This window comes from Lithobates pipiens, unplaced genomic scaffold, assembly GCF_037356315.1.
Source record: "Lithobates pipiens isolate NorthernLeopardFrog02 unplaced genomic scaffold, aLitPip1_a1.2 Scaffold_13, whole genome shotgun sequence".
In the NCBI taxonomy this organism is placed as follows: domain Eukaryota; kingdom Metazoa; phylum Chordata; class Amphibia; order Anura; family Ranidae; genus Lithobates; species Lithobates pipiens.
Genome location: NW_027507718.1, coordinates 129,429,605 through 129,457,517, shown reverse-complemented (window position 1 = coordinate 129,457,517; position 27,913 = coordinate 129,429,605). Strand labels below are relative to the sequence as shown.

Sequence of the window (27,913 nt, the reverse complement as noted above, 5' to 3'; positions counted from 1 at the left end):
CACAAGTCGTGTTGAAGTCGTCCCAAGTCGCGCTGTGATCTCAACTCAAGTCGTGTCCAAGTTGCCTGACTCAAGTCACCTACAAGTCGTGTTGCCCCTGTGTGAACGGACCCTAAGGCTTTAATATTTCATTTATATTTTTTTCACTCATGTCCGATGCAGTAATATGCCTCGGATATATTGTTACTTAATGTTTTATAACCATGACTTACAGTGGTGTGAAAAAGTGTTTGCCCCCTTCCTCATTTCCTGTTCCTTTGCATGTTTGTCACACTTAAGTGTTTCGGAACATCAAACCAATTTAAACAATAGTCAAGGACAACACAAGTAAACACAAAATGCAATTTGTAAATGAAGGTGTTTATTATTAAAGGTGAAAAAAAATCCAAACCATCATGGCCATGTGTGAAAAAGTGATTGCCCCCCTTGTTAAAACATACTATAACTGTGGTTGTCCACACCTGAGTTCAATTTCTCTAGCCACACCCAGGCCTGATTATTTCCACACCTGTTCACAATCAAGGCATCACTTAAATAGGAGCTGCTTGACACAGTAAGGTCCACCAGAAGATCCTTAAAAGCTACACATCATGCCGAGACCCAAAGAAATTCAGGAACAATTGAGAAAGAAAGTAATTGAGATCTATCAGTCTGGAAAGGGTTATAAAGCCATTTCCAAAGCTTTGGGAATCCAGCGAACCACAGTGAGAGCCATTATCCACAAATGGCGAAGACATGGAACAGTGGTGAACCTTCCCAGGAGTGGCCGGCCGCCCAAAATTACCCCAAGAGCGCAGCAACGACTCATCCAAGAGGTCACAAAAGACCCCACAACAACGTCCTAGGAACTGCAGGCCTCACTTGCCTCAGTTAAGGTCAGCGTTCATGCCTCCACCATCAGGAAAAGACTGGGCAAAAATGGCCTGCATGGCAGAGTTCCAAGGAGAAAACCACTGCTGAGCAAAAAGAACATCAAAGCTCGTCTCAATTTCTCCACAACACATCTTGATGATCCCCAAGACTTTTGGGACAACATTCTGTGGACCGATGAGACAAAAGTGGAACTCTTTGGAAGGTGTGTGTCCAAGTATATCTGGCGTAGAAGGAACACTGCATTTCATAAAAAGAACATTATACCAACAGTAAAATATGGTGGTGGTAGTGTGATGGTCTGGGGCTGTTTTACTGCTTCAGGACCTGGAAGACTTGCCGTGATAAAATAAACTATGAATTCTGCTGTCTACCAAGAGATCCTGAAGGAGAATGTCCGACCATCTGTTCGTGTACTCAAGCTGAAACGAACTTGGGTTCTGCAGCAGGACAATGATCCTAAACACACCAGCAAGTCCACCACCGAATGGCTGAAGAAAAACAAAATGAAGACTTTGGAGTGGCCTAGCCAAAGTCCTGACCTGAATCCTATTGAGATGTTGTGGTATGACCTTAAAAAGGCCGTTCATGCTCGAAAACCCTCTAATGTAACTGAATTAGGACAATTCTGCAAAGATGAGTGGGCCAAAATTCCTCCAGGACGCTGTAAAAGCCTCATTGCACGTTATCGCAAATGCTTGGTTGGAGTTGTTGTGTTTGCTTGTATTGTCCTTGACTATTGTTTAAATTGGTTTGATGTTCCGAAACACTTAAGTGTGACAAACATGCAAAGGAACAGGAAATGAGGAAGGGGGCAAACACTTTTTCACACCACTGTACATTTGTCAACTTTGGTTCTCTGGCAGTGATCGTCTCTCTCTACTATTGTTCGTGGTATGTTTGATTGCGCTCAGCCGTGCAGATATATTTAATGCATTGTTCAGTGCCTTGTCATGTTTTTATACTGCATATTATGGTATATCTATATTAGAACTCTGTTAGCAATATTATCTGCTAGGGGACAGCACGCCAACACAGTGAACCAGTTTTATTCTGACTTTACTAAGCATATATTAATTTTGTGTCATTCTTTCAGAGGTCCTAATCCTTTTGGCTCTCTGTTTTTTTATGCTGCTCATTTTTCTTGTGCAAATTTGGTTTCTACTTTAGTCTGATTAGATATGGGAGGAGTTTCTGGGGGTTGTCTATCCCCTAATTGGTTTTATCTCACTATAAATATTTCCAGTCTGATTATGGTCACGAATTATGATTAATAGTGATGGACGAACTTCCGACGGGACGTTTCGCGAACGCGAAACGCGAACGGACACAAACGTTCGCGAAAACGACCGTTCGCCGCGGGCTCCATTGACTTCAATGGGAGGCGAATTTCGCAAACCTTTAGGTCGAATTTGCGGCCACGGGGTAATTATTAGGGGGTAGCACGTAGTCCCACCACCTGGACAATAGCATAATACATGTATGAGGTGAATTTGGGATCGATAACTACAAGCATTTTTTTTTTATTTGGGAAATTGTTCTGACAATTCAGGACTATGGAGCTAATGAAGGCAATGGAGGAGAGGGAAGGTCAGGGACCAGGGTAGGCAAACAAGAGGGTGCAGGAGATACAGAGCACTGACAGCAGCACCGTAATACAGAGCACTGACATCAGCACCGTGACATACAGCGCTGACAGCAGCTCCGTGACATACAGCGCTGACAGCAGCTCCGTGACATACAGCGCTGACAGCAGCTCCGTGACATACAGCGCTGACAGCAGCTCCGTGACATACAGCGCTGACAGCAGCTCCGTGACATACAGCGCTGACAGCAGCACCGTGACATACAGCGCTGACAGCAGCTCCGTGACATACAGCGCTGACAGCAGCTCCGTGACATACAGCGCTGACAGCAGCTCCGTGACATACAGCGCTGACAGCAGCTCCGTGACATACAGCGCTGACAGCAGCTCCGTGACATACAGCGCTGACAGCAGCTCCGTGACATACAGCGCTGACAGCAGCTCCGTGACATACAGCACTGACAGCAGCTCCGTGACATACAGCGCTGACAGCAGCTCCGTGACATACAGCGCTGACAGCAGCACCGTGACATACAGCGCTGACAGCAGCTCCGTGACATACAGCGCTGACAGCAGCTCCGTGACATACAGCGCTGACAGCAGCTCCGTGACATACAGCGCTGACAGCAGCTCCGTGACATACAGCGCTGACAGCAGCTCCGTGACATACAGCGCTGACAGCAGCTCCGTGACATACAGCGCTGACAGCAGCTCCGTGACATACAGCGCTGACAGCAGCACCGTAAGCAGCCCCAGGAGGAAGTCAGCACAGCACAGGGATGGTGTGATCCCCTCATAATAAGAACCCCCAGGAGGAAGTCAGCACAGCACAGGGATGGTGGGAGCCCCTCATAATAAGAACCCCCAGGAGGAAGTCAGCACAGCACAGGGATGGTGGGAACCCCTCATAATAAGCAGCCCCAGTAGAAATATGACACCGCTCAACCTCTTCAAAGAGGAGGGTAGGGGCATATAGTACGGTGTGCTTTTTTGGGTCAGGGAAGTGAGCCAAATGAATTAAGAAGGTCTGTGTGCTTGATTCCAAAAATTGTTTATAGACATATACATGGTCTACTGATCACATGTGTTGAATTCCTCCGAGATCCATGCCTCATTCATTTTTAGAAATGTGAGGTAGTTAACACTGTCGTGAGCTAGGCGAGTACGCTTATCGGTCACAATCCCCCCTGCTGCGCTGAACGTCCTTTCGGACAGGACACTGGATGAGGGGCAAGCCAACAGTTCGATTGCAAATTGGGCAAGCTCTGGCCAGAGGTCAAGCCTGCCCACCCAGTAGTCTAGGGGTTCATCACTCCTCAGAGCGTCCACATCGGCCGTTAACCCAATGTAGTCGGACACCTGACGGTCTAGGCGTTCCCTGATGCTGGATCCGGATGACACCTGTCGATGGGTCGGCTGAAAGAATGACCTCATATCCGAAGTCACCAACACATCTTCAAACCGGCCTCTTCTTGCAGGCGCTGTTGGATTGGTACCCGCAAATCCTTCTCTGGGAGTGGGAATTGCTCCTCTGCCAGCGCACGCAAAAGCAGAATGCAGCATTTCTCGAAGCAAGGCCTGGAAGTGCTGCATTCTGACAGCCCTCTGCGACGGCGGTAACATTTCCGCCATTTTGTGTTTGTACCGGGGATCTAAGTACGTTGCCACCCAGTACTGGTCCTTGACCCTCATGCTTTTTATACGGGGGTCCCTATTAAAACACTGGAGCATGAAGGCCCCCATTTGCACTCAAGCGGAAGGTATGTGGTGGTGGTGGTGTTGTTGGTGGTAGTGTCTTTGGGGGTGCACATAGCAGAGAGTGAAGAAGAGGGTGCAGATCGAGAGGATGAGGAGGGTGCAGAAGAATAAGGCTGAGTGAGCCACTCAACCAAGTCTGGTGCGTCCTTTAAAGTAATTGAACGCACCTTCTGCAACTTCCCACTTTGGCTCAAGGCTGTTGCTCCTGCCCTACCCCTACCACCCCTGCGGAAGGGCCTGCCTCTTCCTCTGCCTGTCATTTTTTAAATCACCCTGTGACAAAACTCTTAGTCCCTATACCGCTGAAGGACTGCTGCAGTATAGGGCAGCGGTCAGCAGTAGTGCACGTCAACCCTATGTATTGTGGACCGATAGCGGTCCTTACAGAACAGCAGACTGTACTGCACTCAGGCCTATGTACCGTAGCACCCTATACCAAGTTACCAGTCCTTATAAAAACTTTTGTGGACCAAGCAGGTTGTGTGTTAGTGTTTAGCAGACTGTGCGTCAGTCCCTATACCGCTGAAGGACTGCTGCAGTATAGGGCAGCGGTCAGCAGTAGTGCACGTCAACCCTATGTATTGTGGACCGATAGCGGTCCTTACAGAACAGCAGACTGTAACGCACTCAGGCCTATGTACCGTAGCACCCTATACCAAGTTACCAGTCCTTATAAGAACTTTTGTGGACCAAGCAGGTTGTGTATTAGTGTTTAGCAGACTGTGCGTCAGTCCCTATACCGCTGAAGGACTGCTGCAGTATAGGGCAGCGGTCAGCAGTAGTGCACGTCAACCCTATGTATTGTGGACCGATAGCAGTCCTTACAGAACAGCAGACTGTACTGCACTCAGGCCTATGTACCGTAGCACCCTATACCAAGTTACCAGTCCTTATAAAAACTTTTGTGGACCAAGCAGGTTGTGTGTTAGTGTTTAGCAGACTGTGCGTCAGTCCCTATACCGCTGAAGGACTGCTGCAGTATAGGGCAGCGGTCAGCAGTAGTGCACGTCAACCCTATGTATTGTGGACCGATAGCGGTCCTTACAGAACAGCAGACTGTAACGCACTCAGGCCTATGTACCGTAGCACCCTATACCAAGTTACCAGTCCTTATAAGAACTTTTGTGGACCAAGCAGGTTGTGTATTAGTGTTTAGCAGACTGTGCGTCAGTCCCTATACCGCTGAAGGACTGCTGCAGTATAGGGCAGCGGTCAGCAGTAGTGCACGGCAACCCTATGTATTGTGGACCGATAGCAGTCCTTACAGAACAGCAGACTGTACTGCACTCAGGCCTATGTACCGTAGCACCCTATACCAAGTTACCAGTCCTTATAAAAACTTTTGTGGACCAAGCAGGTTGTGTGTTAGTGTTTAGCAGACTGTGCGTCAGTCCCTATACCGCTGAAGGACTGCTGCAGTATAGGGCAGCGGTCAGCAGTAGTGCACGTCAACCCTATGTATTGTGGACCGATAGCGGTCCTTACAGAACAGCAGACTGTAACGCACTCAGGCCTATGTACCGTAGCACCCTATACCAAGTTACCAGTCCTTATAAGAACTTTTGTGGACCAAGCAGGTTGTGTATTAGTGTTTAGCAGACTGTGCGTCAGTCCCTATACCGCTGAAGGACTGCTGCAGTATAGGGCAGCGGTCAGCAGTAGTGCACGGCAACCCTATGTATTGTGGACCGATAGCGGTCCTTACAGAACAGCAGACTGTACCGCACCCAAGCCTATGTACCGTAGCACCCTAGACAGACCAAGTTACCAGTCCTGATAAAGAGCTTTGTGGAACAAGTGAGTTGTGAATGATTAGCAGACTGCAGCAGAAGGGCAGCAGTCAAGTATAATATTCTTTCTATATTTGGAAGAAAGAATATTATACGTGTACAAGCCTATTACCGTACCACTGATACCAGTCCTGAAAAGAACCTTTGTGGAACTAATAGTAACAGCAAGTCTTTAAAATTATCCTCACTGCCTGACACACTGCTTCCTGCCTGTCCCTATACAAATTGGCAAAAAAGAGTAGGCTGGAACGATTAGCTGGAATAGCTCTTTTGTGGACCTGATAGTAACAGCTAATGATGATGATGATGATGATGATGAAGAAAGACTAATCTGGCTGAGCTGTCCCTAAAATAGCAGCATACAGCGCTCTGTCCCTTTATCTAAACTGACAAAAGAAACTCAGGCTGCTGACCTAACACCTATACCAGTCCTGAAAAGAACTTTTGTGTACCAAATAGCTAGCGTTTTCTCTGTCCCTACTCCACACAGGATCCTTTCCCTACAGTGACAGAAGAAAGAATGTAAAATGGCCACCGGATCGGGTGTATTTATAGGTTAGGGGGAATGTCCAAGTGTCCATGAGCTGTCATGTCTCAATTGGTTGTCCTGTAACACATGATAAACGTGTCACGAAAGGTTAAAGTTCTTGTATACATTAAACACGTAAGTCCGCCGGGGCGAACGACGGAAAAAGGCGTTCGAACCCGCGGACGGCGAAAGTCGGAAATTCGCCGCGAAACGACCGCCGGGCGAAACGTTCGTCCATCACTAATGATTAAGCATATATATATATATATATATATATATATATATATATATATATATATATATATATATATATATATATATATATATATATATATATATATATATATATATATATGTATCTATATTGATGTGAAACGCGTTGGCCTGTCTGTACCTTTCATCACCATGATGTAAGATTTTGGATCTTCTACACCGTTTTGCCACGAATAAAAGTTGTTATTTTTTGGGGTGCGGACTTTCAGCTGTTTTCTTCAATTTTCTACACATAACCTTTAATGGCATCCCAGTTTTAGTCTGTAGGGTTCAATATTGAGTTGGCCCACCCTATTGCAGCTATAACCACTTCAACTCTTCTGGGAAGGCTAATTGTAAAAAATGGAAAACTAATGGGACATTAACTACTTAAACCCCAGAAGGTTTTACCCCCTTAATGACCAGGCCATTTGTTGCAATATGGCACTGCGTTATTTTAACTGACAATTGCGCAATCGTGTGACACTGTACCCAAATAAAATTAATGTCCTCTTTTTTTTTTCCCCACAAATAGAGCTTTTTTTTAGTGGTATGTGATCACCTCTGCTGTTTTTATATTGTGTGTTATAAACAAACAAAATAGCAACACTTTTGAAAAAATAGGATTTTTAAATACAGATTACCTGTCAAATCCTTTTCTTGGGAATACATCAAGGGACACAGAGGCTTAGCAATTACTTAGTGGGTTAGATAGTCACCTTCAGGTGATTGGACACAAGTAACCCTAATTACAAGCGAGTTCCTCCCCTATATAACCCCTCCCATACGGAGAGTACCTCAGTTTTGTAGCAAAGCAATAAGTACCCCAACGTATAATCCCAAAGAGGAGCTCTGTGTCCCATGGTGTATTCCCAAGAAAAGGATTATACAGGTAGGCTGTATTTAAAAATCCTATTTTCTTGTCCATACATCACGGGACAGAGAGGCTTAGCAATTACTTAGTGGGATGTCCTAAAGCAATGCCAAATTGATGGGAGGGAGACACAGATCAGAAAATACAAGACCGCCAATGGACAAGAGGATCTAAACTGCTGCCTGCAGCACACTGCGCCCGAAGACGGCACCCTCATGCCCTCTTACATCCACCTGATAGAATCTAGTGAATGTATGGACTGAAAACCAAGTTGCAGCCTTGCAGATCTGAGCCAAGGAGGCCTGGTGATCAACTGCCCATGAAGCACTAACTGCTCTAGCTGAGTGTGCTTTAACCTGAAAAGGAGGAATCTTCTTTTTCGTACCATAGACCTGAATAATAACCTGCTGAATCCATCTGGCAGAATAAACAGACAATCAGACTTTCGTATCTGAGCGATTGTCTGCACATAGATACTTACTGCTCTTACAACATAGAGAGAGTGTAACAACTCCTCTTCTGTGAACTGCGGATCTAGAAAAAAAAAGGACAGTAGGACCACATCTTGATTCAGATGGAATCCTGACACTACCTTAGGTAGGAAAGTCGGGTGAGGATGCAACACCACCCTGTCTTTGTGAGTAATCAAGTAAGGCTCTTTACAAAAAAAGAGCCGCAAATTCTGATACCCTTCTAGCCAATGAAATGGCTACCAAAAAGACCAGCTTTTTTTATCAGAGGAATTAAAGAAGCATGGTGTAATGGTTCAAAGGGTTGTTCTTGTAAAATAGACAAAACCAAATTCAGATGCCAAGGACACTGGCGGATTTAAGCACAGAGCCCCCTGAACAAAGGCCTGGCCCTGTTAATGTGAGGCAAGTGGCTTTTGAAAGAATACTGACAAGGCAGAGATTTGGACCTTGATAGTGCTCAAAGCCAAATTAAAGCGGGATTCCACCCTAAAGTGGAACCTCCGCTGATCGGATCCCTCCCCCCCTCCGGTGTCACAATTGACACCTTTCAGGGGGGAGGGGGTGGAGATACCTGTCAAAGACAGGTATTTTCACCCACTTCCGGGCATAGACTCCCGTGGGAGTCTACGCCATTTCCTGCCCTGCCGCGCTGACTGCTGGGACACACACGGGTCCCAGTGACAGCGCGGAGATTTCGTATTGCGCGGCGCGGCTCGCGCATGCGCAGTAGGGAACCGGGTAGTGAAGCCGATTCGCTTCACTTCCTGATTCCCTCACCTAGAATAGTGACTGCAGCAGCCGAGAGCCGAGCGATCGATCGGCCTCGGCTGCCGGCATCGCTGGAACCCGGGACAGGTGAGTGTCCATTTATTAAAAGTCAGCAGCTGTAGTATTTATAGCTGCTGGCTTTTAATATTTTTTTTTGGTGGAATCCCTCTTTAATTTCTATGCCTAACTGAAGAAAGGCAAGAATCCTGTTAATGGCATACTTTCTTGGATGCCACCCCTTGGATTCACACCAGGAAACATGCTTTCCAGATTCTGTAATAAATTAGCCTGGAGGCCAGCTTCCTGCCATTAACCAGAGAGGAAAGGACTGATTCCAGGAGCCCACGGCCTTTTGGAATGTAGGTCTCAGTAGCCAAACCTTCAATTCAGACTTCGTAAGGCCGGGTGGAATATTGGACCTTGCAAGAGTAGATCTGGCCGTAGCGCAAGAACCCAGGGTTTGCCTACTGTCATCTTTACAATCTCTGCATACCAATGTTGTCTGGGCCAAGTCGGGGCCACTAGAATGACTGACTTGAATCTATTGAATCTATTGAATCTGAACGTGAACAGGTCTACATCTGGGGCATTCCCCTGAATATGTCTGGGTGTAGTGACCATTCTCCTGCACACATCTACTGGTGGCTTAGAAAACCCGCCTGCCAATTTTACACCCCTGGACTAAAGACCACAGATAGGCAAGGATTATGCCTTTCTCCCCACAGAAAAATGTGATTCACCTCTGTGGCATTATCGGGCTGTATCCAGACAGGATAACCCTGTAGTCTGAAAGACTAGACTTTGAGGGCTAGATAAATTGCCCAGATCTCAAGCATGTTTTCGGCTGTGGACCATCTTCCCTGGGTGCATGCTTCTTCCAGAACTACTCCCCAGCCAGCCAATCAGGCTGGCACCTGTGGTTATGTTCTTCCAAGTATGTGGAAGAAGGGATCTTCCTTTTAGGAGATTCTCGGGCAGTAACCACCAATTGAGGCTCTGGCGTACCCCTAGTGATAGGCATAATTGGAAGATCCCAGGCCTGAACCCTCTTGTTCTATGCAGAGAGGATGCTTCTTTGCAAAGGCCTTGAGTGAAACTGGGCATAAGGAATGGCCTCGAAAGACTTAAAGACTGCCCTATTGGCAGCTTAAGGGCCTCATAGGTAGGTGAAAGGCACCTCCCGAACAGGGACCTGAACCTTGGACCCTCTGATTAAAAGTCTGATGCTCTACTGATTGAGCTATCCAGGCTCTCCTAGAAGTCTCATACATAGCTGAATGGAGGGATTCCTCTTTGCTATGACTAGCCGGACCAGAACCTTTATGGCTTCAGCCTTTGATCCAGGTAAAAACACCCTGCCTTGAGCGGTATCTATGGCCATGCTCAAATATTCCAACCTTCTTAGAGGTTGCAAGGAAGATTTTACTAGGTTGAGAACCCAATCTAGGTATTCCAAGTATCTTACCATGCTGAACACATTGTGGTCTAGGCGTTCTATGGATTGCTCTATGAGTAGCAAATGGTCCAGATAAGCTGTCACTGTTATGCCCTGAATCCTTAGATTTGCCAAGGGCAGAACTAGAACCTTTGTGAACAATTGAGGGGATGTAGCAAGACCGAAAGGTAGGGCCACAATTGAAGTGTTGCTGATCCACCGCAAACCTTAGAAACCTTTGGCGAGTAAGAAATATCGGCACATGTAAATATGCATCTTTGATGTCTATTGATGCCAAGGATTCTTCCCCCTGTATAATTAAAGGAGGCCAAAAAAAAAAAATGCCTTGTTATGCAACCATACCAAATCTAGGTGACCATGCATTCTTATGCGATTCAGCATCTTTTATGAGACCAAACATTCTGCACATTATAAGCACTACTGTGCGGACAAGTACCCTTGTGAGATCAAGGATCCTCGTGTGATCAAGCACGATTGTGCGATACAGCATCTTTATGCAATCAAGCATCCTTATGCGATTTAACCTCCCTGGCGGTATGATTCAGTCTGGTTTTAGGTGCTGAAAGCGGTACAATTATTTTGCATGGAAATTTGGCGTTTTATATTGTAGTCCTGTAATTCTTAGGAATAACTCTCTTAAATCTGTTCAAACCAGAGTCTAGCAGACCTCCCGGGTATGATAAAGTTTATATTATAATAAATAATAATAAAAATTATTCAATAATGTAATCAAATCCTAAAACACTGAAAAGGGGACACTTTTTGGTTGCTATGGACAATCTCCAAATTTCAGGCAAAAAAAACAGTATTTATAATAGAAAAGTGCATGCAGGGCACTGCAGAAACCACTAGGGACAAAGGGGGTGTGTATTTTTTAATACAGTACTGTAATCTGTAAGATTACAGTGCTGTGTGTGTTTTGTGTCTTTTTACTTTTTTGAATTTGCTGCCGTTCTCCGCTCCCGTGCGCCGTAATGTCGCAGGGAACGGAGCTCGGCGGCATTCGGCACTGTGAATTGAGTGGAGGACAGCTCGATCACACAGCGCGGAGGACATCGCTGGATCCAGGGGACAAGGTAAGTAACTCTTCCTGTGTCCTCCCTGCATCCAGCGATGCAATCCCGAGTCTGGCTCGGGGTTACTGCTCCTGTTAGTAAAATCCCAACCCGAGCCAGACTCGGGATTACCACCAGGGAGGTTAAGCATCTTTTGGAAAAAAATTAGCTTCTCCACGTGACCAAGTATCCTTGCGTAATCAAGGACTCTTGCATCTCAATGTGTTTTTTAGGCATTTCTGTAAAACAAGCCTCTCCGGATGACAAAGTATCCTTGGGTAATCAAGGACTTCTGAGAGGTCAAACACCCTTGTGTGACCCCGCAACATTATGCATCCAAGCATTTGTATGATTTAGGCATTTCTGTGAAAAAAAGCCTTTATGCGTGAGCAGGTATCCCCGGGCAAACAAGGACTCTTGTAAGGTTAAGCACTCTTGTGCGACGCCGTATCCTTACGCAAACAGGCATTTATGCATTTTTTAGGCAATTATGCAATTTTAGGCATTCATGTGATTTTTTAAGCACATTCTCATGCTACTATGTAAGTCCCACAAACAGCAAAAAAAAAAGTTTGTCCTCCTCTTGATGTGCGTTCCCACACTCATGCGTCTAGCGCTAGCAACAATGTGCCCAGAACCGTGTGCAGCACTTGGTAACCCAGGTGATCTCCCATACATGTACTAACCAGGCCTGCTCCTGCTTAGCTTCTGAGATCAGATGAGAGTGGGCTTTCTCAGGTTGATGTGGCCTTATGCCGCGTACACACGATCAAACAAGCGGGTGGAAAAGTCCGGCAAACTCAAGTCCGCCAGACAATCCCCCCGTGTGTAGCCTCCGGCATATTTTTTGACCCGAAAGTACGGCGGACTTAGAAAGAAGTTTTGCACTCCAATCTTCCCGCCGGACTCGCATTTCGGCGGACAATCCGGCCGTGTGTGTGCCAGCCCGCCGTACTTTTGAAATGAGCGGACTTTTCCCGCCCGGAGAAAAGTCCGCTCATTTCGAGTGGGTCTCCAGGTAGGCGGGACACCCGCGAAGGAGATGCCGCTGGCCCCACCACCTGGTATGGACTTAAAGGGGAACCCCAACGCCGAAAAAAATCGGCGTGGGGGTCCCCCCAAAGTCCACAACAGACCCTTGTCCGAGCACGCTACCCGGCGAGCGAGCGCCCCCCCCCCTCCTGAGCCGTACCAGGCCGCGTGCCCTCAACATGGGGGGTGCCTTGGGGACCCAAAGCACCTTGTCCCCATGTTGATGAGGACAAGGGCCTCTTCCCGACAACCCTGGCCGTTGGTTTCGGGGTCTGCGGGCGGGGGGCTTATCGGAATCCGGGAGCCCCCTTTAATAAGGGGGCCCCCGGATCCCGGCCCCCCACCCTATGTGAATGAGTATGGGGTACAATGTACCCCTACCCATTCACCTGTAAAATAAAGTACAAAAAAAAACCACAACACACAAGATAAAATAATTTATTGCACAGCTCCGGGGGTCTTCCGTCTTCGGGGGTCTTCTCGCCGGACTCCTCCGCTATCTTCTTGTAGCTCTTTTACTAGCGGAGGAGCCTGGCATTCTTCTTCGTCGCCGCGGCCTCTTCTTCCGACTTCGGGGGTCTTGTCCCCCTCTTCGGTTCTTCTGTCGCCGCCGCCGCCTTCCGTTCTTCTTTTTCTTCTTCTTCTCCTTCTTCTCCTGGAGATGTTGACTCGACGTTCTCTCCGGCCGCAATGCCAGGGACGCGCTGCGCTGCCACTTATATAGGGACAAGGGGCGGTGTCACATGGGTTGATGTCACATGGGTTGGTGTCACATGGCGACAGTCCCAGCATCCTCCGGGACTGTGACATCGTAAGGGGGCGGGGTCACCATGTGAACGGCGACAGAAGACCAGGCCACCGCCTGTAAAAGAGCTATAAGAAGGCGCGGTGGCCCGGCAAAAGAACCGAAGAAGGGGACAAGACCCCCGAAGTTGGAAGAAGAGGCCGCGGCGACGAAGAAGAATGCCGGGCTCCTCCGCTAGTAAAAGAGCTACAAGAAGATAGAGGAGTCCGGCGAGAAGACCCCCCGAAGACGGAAGACCCCCGGAGCTGTGCAATAAATTATTTTATCTTGTGTGTTGTGTTTTTTTTTGTACTTTATTTTACAGGTGAATGGGTAGGGGTACATTGTACCCCATACTCATTCACATAGGGTGGGGGGCCGGGATCCGGGGGCCCCCTTATTAAAGGGGGCTCCCGGATTCCGATAAGCCCCCCGCCCGCAGACTCCGACAGCCAACGGCCAGTGTTGTCGGGAAGAGGCCCTTGTCCTCATCCTGGAGACGCGCTCGAAATTAGCAGACTTTCCTCCGCGTGTGTGGGCGAGTCCGTTCATTTCAAAAGTAGGGCGGCTAGTACGGCGGACTTAGTACTTAGTACGCCGTATTAGTCCGCTGAAAAAGTGCCATGTGTGGGCAAGTAGCCCGTTCGGAAAGTCCGACGGACAGTCTGGCGGGAAGTCCGCCAGACTAAGTACGTCGGACAAACGGCTACGTGTGTACGCAGCTTTAGGCATCTCAGCATTTGGCTAGTTTATAAGCAAGCACCTGCATGAGGATTTTTTGGAAATTTCACACCTTGTAGTGACGACGGACAAGTTACAAGAAGCTTTGTGGGAATTTTAAGAAAAAAACCAAGCAGGAGGCACAGGTACTGACCGTCTAGGCTGAGGGTAAGTTATACACAGCCTGAATATCTGTAAAAGATTGCAGCTACAATTCTCAGAGCCGGTTCACACAGGGGCGACTCAGATCCAACTTCAGGTCGCCCCTAGTCGCCTCAGGTCGGACAACATGTAAAAATCAATGTAAGTGAATGAGAGCCGTCTTAATGCACGCTACTGAAGTCGCTCCGACTTCAGAAAAGGTTCCTGTACTACTTCAATCCGACTTGTAGGCGACCGGTACCCATTGATTTCAATGGAGGTCGCCTCCAAGTCGGATCTCCGTCTATACGGAGGCGACTCTGACAGAATTATCAGCTCTCAAGAGAGAAAAAAAGAAAAAAATTTGGCGTGGGTTCCCCCTCCGAGAGCATACCAGGCCCTTAGGTCTGGTATGGATTCTAAGGGAAACCCCCTACGCCGAAAAAACGGCGTGGGGGTCCCCCCCAGATCCATACCAGACCCTTATCCGAGCACACTACCGGCCGGCCAGGGAAGGGGGTGGGGACGAGCCAGCGCCCCCCCCTCCTGAGCCGTACCAGGCCACATGCCCTCAACATGGGGTGAGCCTTGGGGAAGGGGGGGCCGCATGGCCCCCCACCCCAATGCACCTTGTCCCCATGTTGATGAGGACAAGGGCCTCTTCCCGACAACCCTGGCCGTTGGTTGTTGGGGTCTGTGGGCGGGGGGCTTATCGGAATCTGGGAGCCTCCTTTAATATCCGGGCCCCCGGATACCGGCCCCCCACCCTATGTGAATGAGTATGGGGTACAACGTACCCCTACCCATTCACCTGTGAAAAAAAGTACAAAAAAACCACAACACAGGGTTAAAATAGTTTATTGCACAGCTCCGGGGTCTTCCGTCTTCGGGGGTCTTCTTGCCGGACTCCTCCGCTATCTTCTGCTAGCTCTTTTACTAGCGGAGGAGCCCGGCATTCTTCTTCTCCACCGCCCTCTTCTTCCGACTTCGGGGGTCTTGTCCTCCTCTTCGGTTCTTCTTGCCGGGCCACCGCGCCTTCTTCTAGCTCTTTTAGAGGCGGTGGCCCGGTCTTCTGTCGCCGCTGTCGCTGTCTTCCATTCTTCTCTTCTTCTCTTCAGATGTTGCCTCATCGCTGCCTCCGCTCAAAATGGCAGGGACGCGCTGCACGGCATCTTATATAGGGACATCACCGGATGATGTCCCCGCCCATTATGATGTCACAGTCCCAGCATCATCTATATAACTCGCCGCACGCCGTGTGCTCTGTCATAGTAAGCGGTGACAGCGGCGAGGCAACATCTCCAGAAGAGAAGAACAGAAGACGCGGCGATGGCAGCGGCGACAGAAGACCGCGCCTTCTTCTGGCTCTTTTACAAGCGGTGGCCCGGCAAGAAGAACCAAAGTGGGGGACAAGACCCCCGAAGTCGGAAGAAGAGAGCGCGGCGAAGAAGAATGCCGGGCTCCTCCGCTAGTAAAAGAGCTAGCAGAAGATAGTGGAGGAGTCCGGTGAGAAGACCCCCGAAGACGGAAGACCCCCGGAGCTGTGCAATAAACTATTTTAACTCTATGTTGTGTTTTTTTGTACTTTTTTTCACAGGTGAATGGGTAGGGGTACGTTGTACCCCATACTCATTCATATAGGGTGGGGGGCCGGTATCCAGGGGCCTCTTTATTAAAGGGGGCTCCCGGATTCCGATAAGCCCGCTGCCCGCAGACCCCGACAACCAACGGCCAGGGTTGTCGGGAAGAGGCCTTTGACCTCATCAACATGGGGACAAGGTGCTTTGGAGTGGGGGGCCACGCGGCCCCCCCTTCCCCAAGGCACCCCCCATGTTGAGGGCACGCGGCCTGGTACGGCTCAGGAGGGGGGTGGCGCTGGCCGGCGCTATAATTACATGCCCCTGTTAAACAGGGGCTGAAAAATTGGGCCCTAGGCACTGCTTGCTGGTGCCACAACACTGCAACCTCTCCCAGATACTCTAGTTGGAGTGCAGGAATGAGCCCTGCTGCAAATCATTACATCAAAAATTGTATTACATGCCCCTGTTAAACAGGGGCTGAAAAATTGGGCCTTAGGCACTGGTGCTGGTGCCATGACACTGCAACCTCTCCCATATACTCTATTTGGAGTGCAGGAATGAGCCCTGCTGCAAAGCATTGCATCAAAAATTGTAATTACACACCCCTGTTAAACAGGGGCTGAAAAATTTGGCTCAGTGCATTGTGGGCTGTGGGCGCCACACAAATTTGGCGCAAGCGGCCCACAGAGTTCTGGCTTCGCTGAACGGGCGAACAGCCGGTGTTCAACCCAAACACCAAGCTCATCCTTACTCCTAGGCCTTCGCAGAGACCATAAAGCAGAGCTTTCTTCTTAGCATATCTTAAACGTAACCAGACACTGGCGAAAAAAACTGAGGTACTCTCCATATGGGAGGGGTTATATAAGGAAGGAACTCACTTGTAATTAGGGTTGCCAGTGTCCAATCACCTGAAGGTGACTATCTAACCATCACCAAATAATTGCTATGCCTCTGTGTCCTGTGATGTATGAACAAGAAAAACCTATTTTTTACTTTCTGCTATAAAACATATCCAATAAATTTTTTTTTTAAATAGAATTTCTTCATCAATTTTGGCCAATATGTATTCTGCTATATATTTCTGGTAAAAAATCCCAATAAGCATATATTGATTGGTGTGACAGACCTAGCCGGGTCACAGGTTTTTGGAGAGGACTGAATGCCAGCCTCTTGCCGATCGATTATGGGCCCTGGATTTTAAGAGGCACAGGGTGAATGAGAACCCCACTATAATCTGTGCTAGTCAGATTCAATGCTGTATATATGTATATATAATGTGTGTTGCATCATGCTGTTGGGACACACACTGTCAGATGCTAATGTCATGAACTCCAGCCAGTTGTGTGTTGTGTAAATGAGTCTAGTCTGGCTTGTAGGAGTATTCAAAATATTGTTGTTTGTGCTAATTAACCCTGTGTTTATGTTTATGGTAATGTGTATTGAATAGTCAATCAGTGAGCTAGGAGACAAACCCTGAAAAGTCCTCTCTCTCAGACAACTAGTCTGAGTCAATGATTAGATAATTAGCTCATGCTAATTAGGTTAGGTTTTAGTCTTCTACTGTATTATAAATACTTGTCATTTTGGTTCTAATAAAGGAGTCCATGTTGAGCAGTTAAGCAAGTGTCGTCTTGCTTTGTGCTTGTGAGCGGTTGGAATATCTGATCTCTATATTCAGACTTAGGAAGTGGTATACTGACGGAAGCACTCAATCGGAGTGTGGGATCGGTTCCGTCACAATTGGCTTTTGCAAAAGTTATCACATCTACAGACTATGGAATTTTTTTATGGCATTTTTATTTATTTATCTACTACTAATGGTGGCGATCAGCAATTTTTTTATTTTATTTGTGGAACTGCGGTATTGCGGTGGACAGATTGGACACCTAACAGACACTTTTGACACTTGCTAACAAATATGCACTGTTAATGTACTAATGGCAGGGAAAGGTTTAACATCAGGGGTGATCAAAGGGTTAAATGTGTGCCTAACTGGTGCTTGCTAACTGTGTGGGGGTTGCTCTGACTGGATGAAGACAGAGATCAATGTTCCCAATTAGCAGGAACACAAGGGGGTCATTTACTATAGCACTAAAATGGTATTCACTATAGTGCTGGTAAAAAAAAAAAAATACTCCCAAAATCAAGTTTACTATAGTTTACTGAAAACAAATAGTGCCGAAACCCTTACTATGCTAAAACCTGGAGTAGTGCACATGGAAATAATGTTTAGAGAATGATATAATTGCCTAAATGGTACTGAAATATGCAGTATAATATTTAAAGATAATCTGCTTTTAAACTGTGTTAAGAAATGATTTCTACACTGAAATATCTTTAAAAGTCTGAGAAGAGATGAATTCCCTGTTTTTGTACCACTAGGTGACAACACAACTGAGCATGCTCAGACCTGCAAACAGCTTTTTCTGAAATAAATATTCCTTGTAACAATGTTGCTACTTCTATTTTTTTTTCTCATCTATTTTGTTTTTAAGAATGCTAGAATGTTTTGATGGTTTGGGAAAATATATTTTTCACTGTCACTTTCACTTGTTACTCTCCATCTTACAACCAAATCTTTCCCAACCTGACACAGGTGGCTTTACAAAGCACAAACAATTCCATTGCTGATGCAAATTCAAAATGAGTCACAATTGTGTGTGTTTTTTTATTATTTCCAAATGATCATAACATCAGAAATCAAAATGTAATTCCCAAAAATTAAAGGGTAACATCAATATTCTACACTCACTCAGCAAATATCACAGAATAAATCAAGAAGAAGAACTCTTGAGTAATGTAATTCCACTACCTATATGTCCAAAATGCAGTATATGTGTATTTATGTATAGGAGGTTTTCACGTGTGGTGGCTCTGTGGCTTAGGGGTTAGAACCTCTGCTTAGCATTTCTGAGGGTCTGTGTTCAAATCCAAAGCATGCTGCTTGTAGAGAAGTTGTCTCATCTCCCTTTGTTGTTCAACATAACTCCTGACTCAGGTCCTAAAACCATGTGGAAATGTAGTATTTACGTGTAGCCTTTACACACACATGAACCTTAATGGCAGCCCAGTCTTAAGCCTCATACACACGATAGGACTTTGTACAAACTTTCCCTTGGATTTTTGTACAAAGGGCGTCAGCCCTGAACTTGTATTGCATACACACGATCAGACTTTGCTCCATCGGACTTTTGTTTCCAGAAAGTTTGTCCGTTCGCACAGCCAACAAAAGTCAGATGAAAACCAAAAAAGTTTGTCCTTATGGAGCGTACACACGGTCGGATGTTGCTCCAAAACAGCTAATTTCATAGTTAGTAAGGTTGAATAAAGACACCAGTCCATCCTGAGTGAGTGTCTACAACTGTCCCCATCCCTGCACACTCACACCAGTCCCTACCCTCAAGGAGCCCACAATCCTAGGTCCCCATTCATATACTAGGGCCAATTTTGCACATAAGCCAATTAACCTACCTTCATGTCTTTGGATTATGGGAGGAAACCAGAGTACCCGGAGGAAACCCACACAGGCACAGGGAGAGCATGCAAATTCCAGGCAGGTAGTGTCATGGTTGGGATTTGAACCAGCAACCCTTCTTACTGCTAGGATGAGAGTGCTAACCACTACACCACTGTGCTGCCCTAATAATTGCCCATGTTTGTTGTATGGGCCTTTAGTCTGTAGGGTTAAAATTTGATTTGGCCCACCCTTTGCAGCTATAACAGCAGCTGGGAAGGCTGTCCACAAGGTTTAGTGTGTGTCTATGGAAATGTTAGACCATTCTTCCAGAATTCCATTTGTGAGGCCAGGCACTGATATTGGATGAGAAGGCCTAGCTCGCAGTCTCTGCTCTAATTCAGCGAAAAGGTGTTCTATTGCATTGAGGTCAGGACTCTGTGCAGGGCAGTCAAGTTTCTCCACCCCAAACTCCCTCACCCATGTCTTTATGGGCCTTGCTTTGTGCATTGGTGCACAGTCATGTTAGTAGAGGAAGTGGCCATCCCCAAACTGTTCCCACAAAGTTGGGAGCAGGAAATTGTCCAAAATGTCTTGGTATACTAACGCCTAAAGTGTTCCCTTCACTGGAACTCAGAGGCCAACCCCTGAAAAACAACCCCACATCATAATCCCTCCTCCACCAAATGATTTGGACCAGTGCACAAACAAGGTCCTTAAAGACACGGATTCCTGGCCACAACAGAACACCTTGGGGATGAATTTGAGAGGAGACTGAAAGCCAGGCCTTCTCATCCAACATCAGTGTCTGACCCCACAAATGCACTTCTGGGAGAATGGTCAAACATTCCCATAGACACACTCCTAAACCTTGTGGACAGCTTTCCAAGAAGAGTTGAAGCTGTTATAGCTGCAAAGGGTGGGCCAACTCAATGTTGAACCCTAGGGACTAAGACTTGGATGCCATTACAGTTCATACTTAGGCCAATATATTGGCATCCCAATACTTAGGCCAATATATTGCATATTGCCTGTGACACTGAGCATGGCTATGGACTTAGGGCTGGTTCACACCACAGAGATGCAGCAAATATGTATGAGGCTGCCCACTGGCTAAATGGATAGCAATTCTGTCTAGCTGCACTGGGGTTGCTGGTTCAATTCCCCAACATGCTAATGCTTGTGTTGAAGTTTATATGTTCTCCCTGTGTGGGTTTCTCACCACAACCCAGTTACATTTTGGACTTTTATCTTTGGGCTGTAGTTGGAAATTTGATGCACATAGTCAAGTGCTAATGCAGTTGCAAATAGTATTATGTGTTCCTGCTCATCAGGTACAATCAATTTAGACATACACAAAGAGACAGATTGAAAGATACTGGTGGGCGTGTGTCAGTGTGCTAACAATACAATATCTTATATAAAGGGCTGCAGGGGGGGGGGGGGGGTTGGCCTGAGAAGGTCAGGTTTTTTGCTGTGGAGAAGGAATGATATTGTGCCTATTGACAAATGCCCAACTAGGGCTATTTGCTGAAAGTCATGTGCATTTTTTCCCATCAAAAGTGGGTTTATGTGGCCATGCTGTAAATTTTGTGTGTGTATTCCTGTCTAACCATGTTAACATGGATTGGGAGCATGTGCTGACCTTCTAATCGTTGATCTCATTGTGTAGTACCGTTAAAACACTTTATTAATAAAAAATATCCACACTTACATTAAAAATCGAAATACAGATATAAACACTGATGCTTCCGGTCTCAGTCGCGACCAGAAGTGACGATCGACACATAGACTCCTCCCTGACGTGTTGCGTCACATATCACGTGATTTTCTCGGCCGAGACCGGAAGCATCAGCGTTTACATCTGTATTTCGATTTTTAATGTAAGTGTGGATATTTTTTATCAATAAAGTGTTTTAACGGTACTACACATTGGCGGCCCCCTTACTCTTTTGTTTATGAAACCGGAGTGCTGATAGTGGATGAACTGAGTCTGGGTCCCAGAGGTGTACTGTTAAGAGGTGGAAGACTGTTCTACCAACCACCCCCTAAGCGGCATCCGGTCCATAGGGACCTTTATTTGAGGTGAGAGGCTGGGGAAAATAAGTGGTGCACGTTAAGCACTGAAGCCTGGAAGAAGGATGTAGATTGCACTTCATTTACTCACATTGCACGGTTTAATATTAGCCGTTTGGACGGATTGCACATCATTTGAGTGGACTTTGTTTTATTTACACTTTTCACTGGATATATATACATTTTTATTGTTCTATTTTTGATCTTTGAACATTTATTTCCATTTTGGCATGCTCATTCTTGCTTTGTACACTAGTTTGCACTATTCGCATGGATTGAGTGCTTGATGTCACTTAGTATATTGATATACATTTCCTTGCACTTTAATACGGATACTTTTATGCACTTTATTATCTGGCACTATTTGCACATTTGTATGTACTGTATTATTATATATTGCGTTATTATTATTATTTATGGTTTTTGAGTAGACACAGGTCGCTTTATTATAGGTAGCGCCACATAAAACACCCCCCCTTTTTTGATCCTAAAAGATTGCATTGGTGGAAAAAGGAGAATCACTATTAGCCAATTTGTCAAAGTAGCATATGCTGAAAATAGGTGAATGCCAATTAGCCAGTGCACCTTAAAGCGGTAGTAAACCCGCTGAAGCGTTTTATTTTTTCTGACCTGCAAGGGAAAAGTCATAATGAGCTAGTATGCACCACATACTAGCTCATTATGAAATACTTACCTTAGAAAGAGGCCCTGACATCTCGCCCGAACCACGCCGAGGGAGCTGACATGTTCCCCCGGCGTGTCTTCCGGGTATCCGGCGCTGTGAGTAGCCGGAGCCGCAATATCGTCACTCCCACATATGCGTGCGGGAGATCTCTTTCCGGCAGGGTCCGGCGTCTGCCGGACTTTCAGCCAAGAAGCCCCTGTGCGCATGCGCCACTGCGAAGGAAATATCTCCTAAACCATACAGGTTTAGGAGATTTTTTTTTACCTACAGGTAAGCCTTATTATATTCTTACCTGTAGGTAAACTTCTAAAAAAGACAACTACTTTAATTTGGCTGATTCTATTAACTCTTCAAATACATACAATGGTATGTAATTATTCAATAATATTATGGTGTGGAATTCCAAACATCACACACTAGTTAACGGGCAGTTTACATTTTTTTGTTTGTTTATTTTAATTTGCTTGTGCACGGAAAAAATAAACATATCTGGTGGATGGTAGGTTGGCTGGGAGCGTGCTTTATCTGCCTATAAATTTGTCAGATCTGGTAAGGGCCGGTTCACACAGCGAGGCGAGGCGAGGCGACACGGCTCGCCTCGCCTCGCTCCCGCAAGTCGCCCCCGTTCTGTACAATGGAACCGTTCTGAGAGGAGCGACTCGAGTCGCTCCGACTCAGAAAAAAGGTTCCTGTACTACTTCGGGGCGACTTCGGGGGCGACTTGCATTGACTTCTATACAGAAGTCCTCTGCAAGTCGCCGCTGAGCTCCCCGCAGGTCGCGGCGAGGTAAGTCGGAGACGCCTCGCCGCGCCTCGCTGTGTGAACCGGCCCTAAGAGTTTAATTTAAAGGGGGATGTGAGTACTCTTCTGCCTATTCATGTGTGGTGGTGTTGGTGACAGTCTATCATCTCACAAGCAGGAATTGAACCTATTTTGGACAATCTCATGGATATTTAGCTGCAACATATTATGGACTTTTCTATATTAATTCTATATTGATTTGATTGCACTGCATGATTATTACTTTGGTATTTTACTATATCATTGGAGTTTATAGCTCTGCCAATATTTGTAAATGTATAGTGCTGTGTCTTGCCATATCTGGAGACTATATGACACAGTAGTCTCTAGAGATATGTCATGTTATTAGTGTCTTAAACATTATCTCCCATTGTGGAGGTTTATGGAATTTTATTCATCAATACATGTTCTATATAATTTTCTACTTTCCCATACATTGTATGCTGTGTCACTCGTTTGGGCTTCTGGTCTCTTACTATCATTTTTTGTTAAATATGCAATTTTTTTGACTAGAGTGACGCTACCATTACTCGGTAAGCAATGTTATATGGATATTAGTGTTTAATTACACAGAATTATAGACTCTTGTTCTCGCCCCTTTTTTGGGGGAGAAGGTTAGCAGGTTTAGTATTTAAATAATAAAAAGAACATAGAAACACTCACAAACGAGCAATATTTTCCAGCATTGTGTGCCTAGTAATCATCCTGATTGTCCCGGGGTGATGCCTGGCGTCACTGGCTGATGGTAGAGGTCTGTGATCTGGCCACGATCCAATGCTTCCAGATAGCTGGATCGAGAATCGGCAGTACACAGCGGCGATGTCACTTCCGGGTACAATGTCAGCGGGTGGTGCACACATTCATGCATGCTCCTTCCTCAGGCTTTGCTGGTGGCCATCTTTGAGTGGGTTATTATATACCATACATGGAAGAGGTACTAAAAGGCTTGCACAACGGGTAACCATGGAAACTGACTTAGTACAGTGGCAGGGCAGTGTATATAGCATCTAATTGATTAACTTATAAAGCTACAGTACTTACATCAGATGACCAGTAGAGTCATAATAGTCTGACAATAGTATGTCTATGGAGAAATGATTAAAAACTGATTAAAACATTATAATGATTTAGGAAATAGAATATATTATAAGCCAGCATGTATATATATATATATATATATATATACATATATATATATATATATATATATATATATATATATATATATATATATATATATATATATATGGAAACAAATCAAGACAATCACATTGTCTGATTTTTGAAAGAATGTATTTGCAAATTAAGGTGGAAAATAATTATTTGGTCACCTACAAACAAGCAAGATTTCTGGTTCTCACAGACCTGTATCTTCTTAAGAGGCTCATCTGTCCTCCACTCATTACCTGTATTGAGGGCACCTGTTTGAACTTGTTGTCAGTATAAAAGACACCTGTCCACAACCTCAAACAGTCACACTCCAATCTCCACTATGGTGAAGACCAAAGAGCTGTCAAAGGACACCAGAAACAAAATTGTAGACCTGCACCAGCCTGGGAAGACTGAATCTGCAATAGGCAAGCAGCTTGGTGGGAAGAAATCAAATGTGGGAGCAATAATTACTAATAATTAATAACTCAACACACAGCCATTACTGACTAAAAAAGCTGACAACAAAAGTGAGTACACCCCTAAGTGAAAATGTCCAAATTGGTTCCAATTAGCCATTTTCCCTCCCCAGTGTCACGTGATTCATTAGTGTTACAATGTCTCAGGTGTGAGACACCCATAAGAATTGCCATAGGCGACAATTAAAAAAATCAAAAGGTTGCATTTTTTGAGTTACAGAGGAGGTCTAGAGCTAGAATTATTGCTCTCGCTCTAACGATCGTGGCAATGCTTCACATATGTGGTTTGAATACCATTTACATATGCGGCGGCTGCTCATGTATCATGTGTTCTCTTCTGCATGCGAGCTCGGCGGGACGGAGCGCGTTTAAAAATATATATATTTTTTTTCTCAATTATTTTACCTTTTTATTTTTACACTGTTCTTTAAAAAAAAATAGGAACAAAAGTGACACTTTAATGTAAACATCCATTGTAATAGAAAAAAAAAGCATGACAGGACCTCTTAAATATGAGATCTGGGGTCAAAAGACCTCAGATCTCATATTTACACTAAAATGCAATTAAAAAAAAAATTTAAATTAAATGTCATTTAAAAAAAAAAAATTCTCTTAAGAGCTATGGGAAGAAGTGATGTTTTGACGTCACTTCTGCCATGCAGTGGTATGGAGACAAGTGGGGGCCATCTTCCCCGTGACGTGACAGGACCTGATCGCCTCCGCCTGTCGGCTCTGGTAAGCGGCGGGGGGGGGGGCCCTTTCCCGCCGCCGATTAGTGATCTTGAGGTGAATCCGCCTCAGAGACCGCTTTTATCTGAAAGCAGGCCACCTGCTGAAGTAGCTGCCATAACAAGGATATCCCTCTTCAAAGTACCGACGTATAACGATGGCGGGCGGTCTGTAAGTGGTTAAAGTTCAATATAGTGTATGTGTTTGCACTTTTTACATGCTACTTTTTTTTGACTCAGAGACTCTGCAGCGTTTATTAAACACTAAAATTGCACTTTTTCATGGGTTCGCTCTTTGCACAAATACAGCTTTAAAAAACTGATTTATGAAATATTGCATTGCATTTGTTGAGAAAAACAGTTTTTCTTACACTTTTTTTTTTTTTTACAGAGTCAGCATGAGGTGGTCTATTGTCAAAGTGGGAAGCATACTACTGCTGTGCGTGGGGTTTGTTGGTCTCTTGTTTATTATGCAAGAAAGTAAAGATGAAATAGAAGAGACTGAAAATCGGCCTGTTCTTGCTCTTCGTGTTACCTATGAACCTGCAATCATAAGAAAACTTGAGCTGATCACGCGCTGTGTGGAGAACTCCTCAGTGAACAGTATTAATGGATTTTCCAAACTACCTGAACACATTAAAGACTTCTTGAGATATAAACACTGCAAAAGCTTTCCACAGATCCTTAACGCACCACAGACGTGTGGTGGAAGAGCTGAATCTATGGGGGTATTTCTGCTTCTTGCCATAAAAACTTCCCCTGGGAATTATGAAAGGAGGGCTATCATTCGCCAGACTTGGGGGGAGGAAAACAGTTATAACGGTGCCCATGTCAGAAGGATTTTTCTTTCTGGAACTTCCAAAAATACGAATGAGGATAAACATTTCAGGCAGCTTCTCAAAATTGAAAGTAAAACCTATGATGATATTTTACAGTGGAACTTCCATGACACTTTTTTCAACCTGACATTGAAACAGTTCCTCTTCCACCAGTGGTTAGAGGATAATTGCCCAGGAGCTCATTTTATTTTTAATGGGGATGATGATGTATTTGTGAACACCTTCAATGTTGTCACCTATCTACGTGGACTGAAGGCAGATGATCACCTCTTTGTTGGACAGCTGGTAACCAATGTTAAACCTGATCGTGATTCTGGTAGCAAATATTATGTGCCCGTACAGATAACCAGCTCCAATTCCTACCCAATGTATTGTGCTGGTGGGGGCATTCTTCTATCCAGATACACTGCTCTTGTCATTTACAATAAATCTTTGGAAATTCCACTAATTCCTATTGATGATGTTTATCTTGGCATGTGTCTGGAAAAGGCTGGCTTAGCCCCAGCCTCTCACATAGGAATGAGGACAGGAGGAGTGCGTGTGCCATCTAACACATTAGACTCTTTTGACCCATGCTATTATAAAGAACTTCTAATGGTACACCGTTTTGTGCCATATCAGATGCTGGTCATGTGGAAAGCTATACAAGATCCTCATCTCAACTGTGGACAGAAGCTCTCTATATCTGTAGGCCAGTAACGGACTTTGGAAGATTTTTAAGCCATATACCGTTTGTAACAAGAGGGTGAGATGGTGTCGTGCTGTTCTAATTTAGAATACTGGTTAAAAGAGGTTAAATCCCTATCTTCCTGGCTCATAGGCGGGATGGTATAGAGCAAGAAAGTATATAATCCCTTATCAATGTTATAGAGATGTCTAAAATATTTTTGGGTCTACTGGTAAGTTATACATCTATTCACACGTGGAATGAAAATACAGTTGTGTAAAGTGCCAGCTGGATAACGAAATGGTAATGTGAAAACAAACAAATAAAATAAAAATAAAAAATAAAACACACAGAGAATATAAAATCAAAATAAAATTGAAGTGAAAAAATGGTAAACGCACTACAGAGGTGTCTTCGCCTAGACTACAAGCGTGGATAATAGTGCTTCTTAGGGAAACTGTACGTTGAGTATGATCGTGATCAAAAAATGGGACTAAAACAGTCAAGAAAATGTAAAAGTAAACGCACTACAAAGTCAACTGTGACTTAAGTTGTATAAGTAAACTAGATAATGTAAACAAGATATAAAGTGTGGGCGCATCCAACACCATCACCTTTAGACCTACAAAGGTCAGTGCGAAAAAAAAGTGCCAAGTGCTTGAAGGAATAAATATAAATAAATGACAGTAGCAAAAAGTATAAAATGAGTTCAAAATTAGTGTTCAATCAAGTGACTACACCCAATAAATAAATGTGACTTCATAAGTAGTAGCATCCAAAAAACAAAATATTTTCATATAAAATCAACTAATAAAATATAGTGTCAAAAATAGTAAATGTCCTACAGAGCCTTTTCATCAAATGCATACAATTTAGCTCGTGAGTGCAAACAGTGCAATTAGAAAAGTGCAAAGTGCAGTATATATCAGTGAGATTGCAAAGAAATATTGTAAAGAAATTATTTCAAACAGTATATATAAAAACTAAAAAAAAGCACGCAAAAATGCATATATTCAAATTATAATGTACAAAAAATAAACGTCCTGCAGGGCTTATATCATATGTGCGTTAAACCACAGACAGATCACTTGAGCATTGTGTCTGTTTAAGTGAAATAATTCAAAACGGTGAGTGAAAGGAAAAGTGGAAGGGATTCTATGTATATGTCAATTAATTGACTTCATGGATGAAGGGGTATCTGCTGTACACATAGCACTGGGGTCTCACTACAAGCCAATGATGAATAATGTTATATATTGATTCCAATGGGTTTTATTGATTGCAGGCTTGCAAAATTCAGTCTGCTGCTGTCTATATCAATCAAGGTCCCTTGGAGTGTTAAAGAAACCTAGAAGGAGAAGTTTTGA

General features: G+C 44.9%; 1 protein-coding gene across 1 annotated transcript in view; it reads left to right on the top strand.

Annotated features, from left to right (window-relative positions):
* Positions 1 to 26,687, top strand: part of LOC143974318 (acetylgalactosaminyl-O-glycosyl-glycoprotein beta-1,3-N-acetylglucosaminyltransferase-like) — a 189,712-nt gene extending 163,025 nt beyond the window's left edge. The window contains exon 3 of the mRNA XM_077475556.1: positions 25,432 to 26,687. Coding sequence (XP_077331682.1) covers positions 25,439 to 26,578 — 1,140 coding nt within the window. The 5' untranslated portion in view covers positions 25,432 to 25,438 and the 3' untranslated portion in view covers positions 26,579 to 26,687. The remainder of the gene's footprint in view (positions 1 to 25,431) is intronic.
* Positions 26,688 to 27,913: the final 1,226 nt, after the last annotated feature.